The 12,318-nt window shown below is 44.1% G+C and overlaps 1 protein-coding gene across 2 annotated transcripts in view; it reads left to right on the plus strand.

The window, feature by feature from the left end:
- Nucleotides 1–12,318, plus strand: part of rnf123 (ring finger protein 123) — a 134,026-nt gene that overhangs the window by 109,319 nt on the left and 12,389 nt on the right. For both annotated transcript variants that reach the window (XM_073488218.1, XM_073488217.1), the window contains exon 38: nucleotides 2,502–2,596. In XM_073488218.1, coding sequence (XP_073344319.1) covers nucleotides 2,502–2,596 — 95 coding nt within the window. The remainder of the gene's footprint in view (nucleotides 1–2,501; nucleotides 2,597–12,318) is intronic.

Raw genomic sequence — 12,318 nt, forward strand, 5'->3', positions numbered from 1 at the left:
GGATCTGTCTGATTGCAGGGGGAGGAGGGGAGGAGGGGGTGGGAGGAGGGGGAGAAAATGGAAAGACAAATCAAAAGCCATCAAGAGAGAGAGAGAGAGAGAGAGAGAGAGTGGGAGAGAAGGATGGAGACGAATAAATGGACCAGAGGGAGGGTGAAAGTTAAAGGAAAGCGGCAGGAAGAACAAAAGCTGTTTACTGACTGTTTCAGACTGGACGGCATTTCTGCACTTAGTTAATCAGCAGCTGATGAAGACACTGTTCGCCTGTTCATCACAATCATGTGTCAGTACCTGACGTCTCAGACGAACATCACAGGAGAAGACAAGGACGAACAGAGGACGGTGGAAGATTAGAAATAAAGAAACCAAACCAAAGCTGAACATGTTCTGTTCAAGATTAAACCAACACAATATATGAAACCATTAAAGTGAGCCCACCCCCAAACAGCTACAACATCAAAGAACATGATAGTGCGTTGGTCAGTTGGTTGGTTAGTTGGTTAGTTGGTTGGTTGGTTGGTTGGGTGGGTGGGTTAGTCAGTCGGTCTGTTGGTTGGTTGGTTGGGTGGTTGGGTGGATGGGTAGGTTGGTTGGTCGGTCTGTTGGTTGGTTGGTTGGTTGGGTTGGTGGGTTAGTCAGTCGGTCTGTTGGTTGGTTGGTTGATTTGTTGGTTGGTTGGTTTGGTGGTTGGTTGGTTGGGTGGATGGGTAGGTCGGTCGGTCGGTCGGTCTGTTGGTTGGTTGGTTGGTTGGTTGGGTGGATAGGTAGGTCGGTCGGTCGGTCTGTTGGTTGGTTGGTTGGTTGGTTGGTTGGGTAGGTGGGCAGTCGATCTGTTGGTCGGTCTGTTGGTTGGTTGGTTGGTTGGTTGGGTAGGTGGGCAGTCGATCTGTTGGTCGGTCTGTTGGTTGGTTGGTTGGTTGGTTGGGTAGGTGGGCAGTCGATCTGTTGGTCGGTCTGTTGGTCTGTTGGTTTGTCAGCAGGATTAACAACGACTACTGAATGGATTTCCACCATTAACTTCTGGTGCAGATCCAGATAAAGGGACGGGTCCAGTATTTTTTTTATGTCTTTAACATTGTGAGATAGGACGTTCTTCACATTTTGTTCATTTCTCAGGGAATGATGGCTCCTAAAGAAAACAAAACCATTCTAGTTTGTAATCATGTAATACTACGTGATGAAATATTTCTTTGGTCAGAATGAGGTCGTGTGATGTCCCCCAACACAGATTTAAAGAAAACACGAGTACAGTCAGGTTTAATGGAAAGCATTGTTTTTAAATGTTTTGGTTTAAAATAAAAACCTGGTTCTGTCGCACACGCGTGGTTACAATGATCCAGTGGTGTCACACTGACGAGTGTTGAAACGTCTTCAACAGTAAATAAGAGCAGCTCGTACTAAAGACTGAGAGCTGATGAGCATGAACAAATGTCCTGTGTTGTTCTACAGGAAGCGGTTCTGAGGAGAATCAGATACTGTTGGTGTGACGGATAAAGACTGTTGGATTATTTGCGTCTCTTTGTGTAACTGTATAGCACTGACATACTTTTCTAACTCACCTTTTACCTCTGTGGTTTATATCTGGAGCTTCAGCTGTAACAGGATCTGTGAATCTGAGCTGAGTGTTTCCCAGATGTCATTCGTAGACTTCATGTCTAACACCGGTTCTGTATCAGATCATCTTACACAGTAACGATCACAGCAGCACTCACACAGGCTCAGCTGCCCACATACAGCATGGATCACACTACAACACTTTTTAATTCATTTATTTTATTATCGGCAATCGGATACAAACAACACAGATACAGATAAAATGAAAAATGCTGAATATTGGCACTGATAATGGTTCTGTCCCTAATCTCTGTGTAATATGTGATTATTCTACACAGCATTAAACGCTCCACTTTAAAGATAATTAATAACATTTAAAAAAAACAACTTCTGAACTGAAACATGGTTGGGTCTTCGCGGTCTCATGTTTACTTTCAGGACAAATTCTCTTTAATATTCTACTTCATATCCCTCCTACGTTACTTTGTCTTCATGTGTTTCAGAATATACTGAATCATTTGCAGCTATCGTTACCCAAATAAACCCAAATCCTGTTTCTGGTTTGGTATCTGAATCCTTTGAGATTTCCTACAGACGAATAACAGACAGAATCCTTCACATACATTACTTTATACATTTTCCTTCATGCTTGAATAACGATTAAAAAAACAAAATCATGTGAGCTCATATCTCTATCAGTCCATTCTGGGTTTGTTTGTCATTAAATGCTTAATGACAACATATCAGAGTGTCTGTAGCGAAACACAAAGTGAAGGTTTGAATTTTGTCAGAATGAAATGAGTTGAGAATAAATATGTGAATGTGCTGTTTGATCTGCTCGTAGCCTCCAATTCAAACAGGTGGAACACATGCTGAGACGTGATGACATAAAGAGTGATTAGATGTATGAACGCCTCCCTCAGTGCTGTGTGTTCTCCCCCCTACAGACACGGACTACATCAGTGAGGAGGAGAAACAGAAGGTGGAGCTGATGTTGGCGTTCCTCACAGAAGAGTCCAAACAGGCTGCAGCCAGCACAGCTGTAAGTACCAGCGCACTGCTGTCACATCATCACTGTGACGGGTCCAGTCATAGGAACATGTGTGAGTGTGTTCAGGTTCAACTCAGCCAGCAGTTAATCCGTCTCTTGCGTCCTGTAATGTGTTCTGCAGCAGTCAGTGCCGGCTGTGTGTCTGACATCGGGTTTGTTATTGAGGTGTTGAGAGGGATCTCGGTCCGTTTGCATGCTTAAGTAGATAAATCCCACAGCCATCGTTATCCTCAAGTGCTGAAGAGTTGTTTAGAGGAAAGCTCGGCAGGCGGCTCTGAACATCGCAGAGAACTATGAGAAACTACAGACTACGACAGAGAAAAGAGTTTCAAGTGTGACAGACTCGTTACAGATGGAAAACCTTCATTTTTATGCATTTTAAATTTCAACGTTCACACCAGAACCTCTGTGGAGTGAAGACCGAACAGGACACACAGATACTTCACTCTGAGTCTGGATCATCAGATCCAAATGCAACCAAAGAAAACAAACCGAACACTTGCATAAACTATGACATGGCTAACATGAGCTAGTTAGCTAACTGTAGCTAGCTACAGCCAAGAACATCTAGCAAAGAACAGCAGTTGTCTCTGGTGATCTGCTGCCTCCTGTGGGTGGAGGCTTCACCAGCATCATACAGATGTCTTTAGAAGTTAAAGGTTAGCAGACATCGTGAAAACTGACAAAATAAAAGACGGAAAAGATTATAAAATATCTCCCGCGGACTGGTAAAGTCTCTCCAGCTGGTTTCTGTTGTTGAGTCAGCAGAAATGAGCTGAAAGGCCTCAACAATGTCCATGTAAGAGCTCGTTAACAACACACATGAATATGAAACAAGCGTCTGAGCCTCATGGACGACGTGTAGAAAAACGTTATTTTGCAGCTGTATGTTCTTCCTCTGCAGCCATGTTGGTTCTGACCCATGACATCACCACACGTCACATTTCCAACATTATCCTCAACTGAGCTCTGGTCTGGTTACATGAAAACATCACATTTCTTATTCCCCTTTTTCCATCTTTAACACCTAAATTATTATATTTTAATCACTTTTTACAACTCAAATAATTCTGAATGTGTGACAGTGAAACTGTCTCTGAGCTCAAACAAGGAATTTTCCTTTTCTTTTTTACAAATTACAATCAATCAATTAAACAGGAAGTGTTTAAAATGATGTTAATGAGCTCCTGCTGCTCCCTCCACCTCACACTGAAGCTCCAGAGTGAACAAACCTCAGAGAAAACAGACGAGGAGTGAAAGTTTTCTTCCCGGGGAAGTTTGCAGTTCGGACACACTGATCGCGTTGCCCTTGAGGGTGAACCTGGTCAGGGAAACCCATTTCCTCTTCTTCTCTGCAGTGGAAATCTGATCCTTTACTCTCCCCTTCAGACTCCACCACAGAGCTCAACTGGCCAGAGAAGTGATGTATTATTGATGAGGGAAGGAGGAGGAGGAGGAGAGAGGAGAAGTGAAAGTTGTATTTATCACTTTCTTTTTGCTCGGTCATTCTGGAAGCAGTAGATGAAACTACAGCAGCAGATTCTGAACGTGGTCACGACTGAGCAGAGGAGAGAGAGGAGAGGAAAGAAAGTGAAAGACGGGCAGAGTTAAAGTGCTGTGAGTCCAGAGCCGGAGGTATATTTCCACAAACCCACTAATGGTTCTCTGCTCTCACTCGGCTTGAAGTAGGAAATTACATCCTCTCTAATGTAAGGTTTCTCCACATGATTGGAAAGTCCAATCACTCTGCCTGAGCACTGCTTTATGGCTCTGAGGGAGCACTCACTTATTCTTGCATGGCGGCTGTGAATTTGAATTAAACTATATTTTATTTTCTCTGTTGCTGAGTGTCTTTAATATACAGTAAAGTTGGAAGTGTTAAGATTTTGAGTGTGTGGTCCTTTCAGTGAATATTTGTCCTTGATCTGTTTCTAACTGTCTCCCATGATCCTCCTCTGTCACTCAGTGCACAGCCGGCTGCTGTTTGTTAGCCTCACATTAAAGGAATAGTTCACTCTAGAACGAAATTCAGTCATTATGGACTCACCCTCATGCTGATGAGACATCCGGTGTAGTTTCTTATTCCTCAAAGTGCAGCTGGAGACCCGCGGGGTACCCTCCTGCAGCAAAAATCCATATACGGGCGTGTGTGTGTTACTGTGTGCGACTGTGTGTTACAGTATGTGACTGTGTGTGACTGTGTGTTACAGTGTGTGACTGTGTGTTACTGTGTGTTACAGTGTGTGACTGTGTGTTACAGTGTGTGACTGTGTGTTACTGTGTGTTACAGTGTGTTACAGTGTGTGACTGTGTGTTACAGTGTGTGACTGTGTGTTACAGTGTGTGACTGTGTGTTACTGTGTGTTACTGTGTGTTACAGTGTGTGACTGTGTGTGACTGTGTGTTACAGTGTGTGACTGTGTGTGACTGTGTGTTACTGTGTGTTACAGTGTGTTACAGTGTGTTACAGTGTGTGACTGTGTGTTACTGTGTGTTACTGTGTGTTACTGTGTGTTACTGTGTGTGACTGTGTGTTACAGTGTGTGACTGTGTGTTACAGTGTGTGACTGTGTGTTACTGTGTGTTACAGTGTGTTACAGTGTGTGACTGTGTGTTACAGTGTGTGACTGTGTGTTACAGTGTGTGACTGTGTGTTACTGTGTGTTACTGTGTGTTACAGTGTGTGACTGTGTGTGACTGTGTGTTACAGTGTGTGACTGTGTGTGACTGTGTGTGACTGTGTGTTACTGTATGTTACAGTGTGTGACTGTGTGTGACTGTGTGTTACAGTGTGTGACTGTGTGTTACAGTGTGTGACTGTGTGTTACCGTGTGTTACAGTGTGTGACTGTGTGACAGTGTGTGACTGTGTGTGACTGTGTTACAGTGTGTGACTGTGTTACCGTGTGTTACAGTGTGTGACTGTGTGTTACTGTGTGTTACTGTGTGTGACTGTGTGTTACTGTGTGTTACAGTGTGTGACTGTGTGTTACAGTGTGTGACTGTGTGTGACTGTGTGTGACTGTGTTACCGTGTGTTACAGTGTGTGACTGTGTGTGACTGTGTTACCGTGTGTTACAGTGTGTGACTGTGTGTTACTGTGTGTTACTGTGTGTGACTGTGTGTTACTGTGTGTGACTGTGTGTGACTGTGTGTGACTGTGTGTTACAGTGTGTGACAGTGTGTGACTGTGTGTGACTGTGTGTGACTGTGTGTGACTGTGTGTTACAGTGTGTGACAGTGTGTGACTGTGTGTTACTGTGTGTTACTGTGTGTTACAGTGTGTGACTGTGTGTGACTGTGTGTTACTGTGTGTTACAGTGTGTGACTGTGTGTTACTGTGTGTTACAGTGTGTTACAGTGTGTTACTGTGTGTTACTGTGTGTGACTGTGTGTGACTGTGTGTTACTGTGTGTTACAGTGTGTGACTGTGTGTGACTGTGTGTTACCGTGTGTTACCGTGTGTTACAGTGTGTTACCGTGTGTGACTGTGTGTTACAGTGTGTGACTGTGTGTTACAGTGTGTTACTGTGTTACAGTGTGTGACTGTGTGTTACAGTGTGTGACTGTGTGTTACTGTGTGTTACAGTGTGTTACAGTGTGTGACTGTGTGTTACCGTGTGTTACCGTGTGTTACAGTGTGTGACTGTGTGTTACCGTGTGTTACTGTGTGTTACAGTGTGTGACTGTGTGTTACCGTGTGTTACAGTGTGTTACAGTGTGTTACAGTGTGTGACTGTGTGTTACCGTGTGTTACCGTGTGTTACAGTGTGTGACTGTGTGTTACAGTGTGTTACTGTGTTACAGTGTGTGACTGTGTGTTACAGTGTGTGACTGTGTGTTACTGTGTGTTACAGTGTGTTACAGTGTGTGACTGTGTGTTACCGTGTGTTACCGTGTGTTACAGTGTGTGACTGTGTGTTACCGTGTGTTACTGTGTGTTACAGTGTGTGACTGTGTGTTACCGTGTGTTACAGTGTGTTACAGTGTGTTACAGTGTGTGACTGTGTGTTACCGTGTGTTACCGTGTGTTACAGTGTGTGACTGTGTGTTACAGTGTGTGGGTCAGGTCTGGTCAGTTGGACGACTTGTCTTCAGAGACGGGTCATGTCTGGTCAGTTGGACACCAGAAGGATGGAAACTTTGAGGTTTGGGTTAAAGCTGGCTGCTGTGTCGTCACGTCAGAAACAAGCATAGTCCACTGTTGGCAGGAAACAGGAAGTGAACAGAAGTCTCTGATGTTCTGTTGACCTCGTCCCTCTGTGGACTTCAAGTCTCTTTGTCGGTGTCACTGGGTATTTTTAAGGAGACGTCGGGACATTTTCCAGCCGTGTTTGTGTTGACAGAACCAGGTATCACGGTGTTGTCACGACTGAAAACTGAAGCTTGGACCTAAAGAAACATAAAGTTCTAACACATCTGTGGTTGATTCAGTTGTCGGGCTGCGTGTTGTCAAAGAGAAACCTTCAGTAAATGAGGAGCTGTGGGCACAGAGCCGGGACAGGAGCCGGTCCTGGTACAGTGTGACGGAGCTGCCGGTCTGTTGTTAAATCATTAGACTGTTTGAAAAGCTGTCGAGTCGCCTCACTGCTGCCGTCTGATCGCTCTTTTCTCTGAATGTTTCCACAGATGATTAACACCTTCACACACGGACACAGTACACAGATATTCTCAAGCACTCCGCAGCTTCACAAATTCATCAACACAACCAGCACGACAACGCGCGTCTGCTTATGTTTGCCAAGACAACAGCTCAGGCTGTCACGGCAACTGTCGACAGCGCCGGGCGTTAAATCTCCGGTGATGTTCCTCACATGGAGGGGGGAGGAGGGGGGAGGAGGGGGAGCAGCAGGGTGTGTGTGTGTGTGTGTGTGTGTGTGTGTGTGTGTGTGTGTTGACCTTTCTGTAGACCTGCTGCGAGCTGCTCAGGTTTGGACGTCTTGTTCCTTCAGTTCAGTCTCATCAGACCTGAACGTGATTCATCGTCTGATTCAGTTTTAATGTTGTGGATTAGAGTTTGATTAAAACTAAAGAAAAAATGTTTCACCTGGTTCATAAAACTTGACATTGTTGAGACTTTGGTAATATCAGCCTCTCCTTCATGTTGTTATGCTAAGCTGAGCTAACCAGCTGCTGGCTGTAGCTTCATAATGAACGTACAGACACGAGGGGAATCAGTCTAAACATCTTCATCTCTGAAGCTCTGTGGATTATTTCTCACTGAGTTTGTCATAAAAGAAACCCTGACTGAATGTTTGCCGTGTGGATGTGATCTGATTGGTTGCTGGAGATAACCAGCAGGTGGAGCTAATTCTACCACAGAAGAAGAACGAGTCGACTTTAGTCCAGGTTCAGTGAGATCAGAACTGACTCACACTCGTCTCTTCATTCAGGAGGAAACTGACCGGCGAGCTTCAGGACAGGAAACAGGAACATTCACTCTCTCTATACATGTTTACATATGTTATATATGTTTACATATGTTATATATGTTATATATGTTTACATATGTTGTATATGTTATATATGTTTACATATGTTACAGTCATGGAAAAAATTATTAGACCACCCTTGTTTTCTTCAATTTCTTGTTCATTTTAATACCTGGTACCACTAAAGGTATAATACAATGAACACGACAAAAAATGCAGCTGATCACATAATACTTTATGTCCTATTTGACATTCTTAAGCTTAATTGTATTCCCAGGGTATATAAGAGGCCATTTCATGTCATAAGCAGCACTGCACATGCAAAGGCTTAGAGTGGTTTCCTGCTTACATTCAAGCCATAGCACAACTCAGAAGTTGTCAGCTCTCACATAATGCCTAAAACAAAAGAATTATGTGAAGCCACAAAGGCAGCCATCTTGGCACTGCTGGAAATTGGCATGAGTGAGAGACAGGTAGCAAAAAAACTAAAGATCTCCAAGACAGCTGTTCATTACAACAAGAAAAAACAAGCCGAACACGGCACTACCAAATTGCTACCTGGCCGCGGCAGGAAACGTCTCTCTACCCCACGAGATGACCGTGCACTCGTCCGTTCCTGTGTCAGGAATCGTCGTCAGACCTCCAGGGACCTTAAAAATGAGTGGGCACTGTCGAGAAATGTGACTTGTTCGGCAAGGACAGTTCGAAACCGACTTGTTGAAGCTGGTCTGAAGTCACACAGAGCACGGAAGAAGCCCTTCATCAACGAAAGGCACAGGAAGGCCCGGTTACTCTTTGCTAGGGATCACAAGGATTGGACTGTTGATGATTGGGCTAAGGTTCTCTTCAGTGATGAATCCAATTTTGAGTTGATGCCCACTCCAGCTAACTTACTGGTTAGGAGGAGGCCTGGAGAAGCCTACAAACCAGACTGTCTTGCCCCTACAGTAAAACATGGGGGTGGATCAGTGATGATCTGGGGTTGTTTCAGTATGAGTGGAACAGGGCAAATGCAATTGTGTGAAGGGCGAATGAACCAGGTCATGTACAGGGCTACTCTTGAAAACAGTCTTCTTCCATCAGCTGGAAAACTCTTTCCTGCCTCGAATGACTGGATTTTCCAACAAGACAATGCCCCTTGCCACACAGCAAGGTCAGTTAAAGCCTGGATGGAGAACCACAACATTCGCACCATGCCTTGGCCTGCTCAATCACCAGATCTGAATCCAGTTGAAAACCTATGGAAAATCATCAAACTCAAAATGGAGAACCACAAGCCCAAAAACAAAGCAAATTTGTTTGAATTTGTGCAACAGGAATGGGCTGCTGTGACAGCAGAACAATGTCAGAAGCTGGTGGAGAGCATGCCAAGACGCATGGCTTCAGTCATCAAAAACAATGGTTACGCAATCAAGTACTAACTCCTGTGTGTATCATGTGTTTAAAGCAAACAGAAAAGAAAACATGGAATGCTTAAAAGCAGTGTTTTTGGCAGTACAGTGCCATAGCTATTGATGTAAGAACTTAAGTGATTTTGGTTACTATCAAGAAAACCATGGAAAATGGCTAGATATCAGCTCTTAAATTAAACTCTTACGAGCTATTTTTGTTGTTATCATTATATTTGTCCAAACAAATGTACCTTTAGTTGAACCAGGCGTTAAAATGAACAAGAAATTGAAGAAAACAAGGGTGGTCTAATAATTTTTTCCATGACTGTATATATGTTATATATGTTTATATATGTTGTATATGTTTATATATGTTATATATGTTACTATATTTAATTTATCTTGTCGTCTAGTCTGTATTTATTTTTAAAAAATAATTTTTCTGTGCTGTTACATAAGAGACTATCGTGACCCACGTTCTCTCTTTGGATCAACAAATTAGCAGATTTCTGGTTGTGAGTTCAGTGTCTGGTTGTGAGTTCAATGTCTGGTTGTGAGTTCAGTGTCTGGTTGTGAGTTCAGTGTCTGGTTGTGAGTTCAGTGTCGGCTGTGAAAGGAAAGATTCTTAATTTAAACTCTCTCTCTGTCTTTCACAGTCTGAAACATACACGATAAACACGTCAACACATCTGGTCAGATAAAATCAACACACTTGTATTCTGTGTTAAAGGCAGCGCTCATCAGTCCGTCTGTCCTGACCTGCACAGCATCACAACCTGAACCATGGAAACAGGTTCCTGTCGCTGCTGCTTCATTCTCTCTGTGTGTTGTGTTATAACAGCACACAGTTTATATTCAATGTCACAGAGACACATAAATAAAAATGGTTCCAACCAAAGTCAAACTAAAACTAAATGAACTGAAGTGTTGACTCTGTAGAGAAACAGCTGCATCAGCGCCTCAGTTCAGCCTCAGAGCTTCAACACTTTCCATCCTAATGATTCATTGAAACGTCAGAGTGTCGTTCTGCACCTGAACCCAGAAACGTCTGGTGGAGTCGGTCAGCGTGTCGTCAGCTGTTCTCCGTTGATCCGTGGAGACAAATGAAAGAGTCTTCTGCTCTCCGGCCGTCGTGTTGGTTTGGGTGAGACGGAGGAGGAGGAGGGAAAGTGTGTCACAGTTATTAAGTCAGCGTCTTCTATCAAAGGCGTTTCATTAAAGTGGGTCCATGACAGATCCAGACAGCTCCACAATAAATCCTGACATCTCTCTCCACACGGCTGCTGCTGCTGTCAGCGCTGACGTCCTGCCTGCATTTATATTTACACCCAACATCCAACAGTCCGGCAGCTCGCTGTTAATCTCAAACCGCAGACCAACAGGTCGACTGATCCTCGTCACAGAGAGGAAGTAAACTCCCGTTCAGGAAGACAGGAATTAGTTTTTCATTCTTTTCTTCCTTCTTCCTCCCCTCCTGTCGTCAGACGTCACCCGGTCGAGCTCTTCAGATGCTGTTTGTGTCACAGCCGGTCCAGTTATTGATCACAGGAAAGACGAATATGATACTGATGGTTTCACTGCTCGCCCTGATGTCGTCAGGTGTTTTCTGTCAGTTGGTCTTTGACACCAGACGTCACGTTCAGCTGCTCTCACTTCAAACATGCTGAAGACAGCAGCCGGGTCTGACGGCAGAGCTGACCTGGGTTTAAGTTACATTACGTCTTTGACAACGTTGAAAAGACAAAAGAGTTTTTCTGACGTCTTTTTAACGTTCACTTGTGATATGTGATGTCAAAGTGACGTCCTGACAGGGTTCAAAGTTAAAGTTTGTTTTCAGCTTCAGTCAGACGTCTAAAGAACTTCATGATGTTCAAAATTAAAGCCAAATTTTACTTAAACTACAGAGAAGATTTGAACCCAACCTCAGGAGCTGCATGAGGCGTCAACTTTACCTGGAGAGCTAGTCTTCAGCTTTATGTGCTGCTCATCTAACCATGAACCTCGAGTCGACCTGGTGAAGCTAGAAGTTCTCCTCCGACCAAACTTTGTGAACGTTTCTAATTAATCCAAACCAGCTTTTCCTAAATCTAACTAAACTGTGACAGAAAACCAAATCCAGGAGATAATAAGTCGGGTTAGTGTCAGAAACTGAGCGAACAGCAAAGTTCTGGTCCAGAGTGAGAGTCCTGGTCCAGAGTGAGAGTCCTGGTCCAGAGTGAGAGTTCTGGTCCAGAGTGAGAGTCCTGGTCCAGAGTGAGAGTTCTGGTCCAGAGTGAGAGTCCTGGTCTAGAGTGAGAGTCCTGGTCCAGAGTGAGAGTCCTGGTCTAGAGTGAGAGTCCTGGTCCAGAGTGAGAGTCCTGGTCTAGAGTGAGAGTCCTGGTCCAGAGTGAGAGTTCTGGTCCAGAGTGAGAGTTCTGGTCCAGAGTGAGAGTCCTGGTCCAGAGTGAGAGTTCTGGTCCAGAGTGAGAGTTCTGCACGTCACTCACTCAGATTGTGTCAGTTTATCTCCAGAGGTGGCGACGTTCTGGAGCCAGGTTAATGATGATGTGCTGGGAACACTGACATGAAGACGGTGGACTGGTGATTAGAGTCGTCCTGGTTCAGTCGTCACAAAGAGAATCTGATCTTTTATTAAAGTTTTACACCATCAGAGGTCAGAAGACGTTTCAGACCAGCAGAGAGAAATGTTTCCTGTTGCTGAAGACTCTGAACTGTGTGTCATAGGTTCTGTTTATAAATGTAGTTATATATTTTATGCCACTCAGAACCAGTTACACACTGACACACACACACACATGGTTTCACACACACACAGTTATACACACACACACACACACACACACACGGTGTCACACACACACACACACACAGTTATACACACACACACACAC

Source organism: Pagrus major, chromosome 19 (genome assembly GCF_040436345.1).
Source record: "Pagrus major chromosome 19, Pma_NU_1.0".
NCBI classification, from domain to species: Eukaryota; Metazoa; Chordata; class Actinopteri; order Spariformes; family Sparidae; genus Pagrus; species Pagrus major.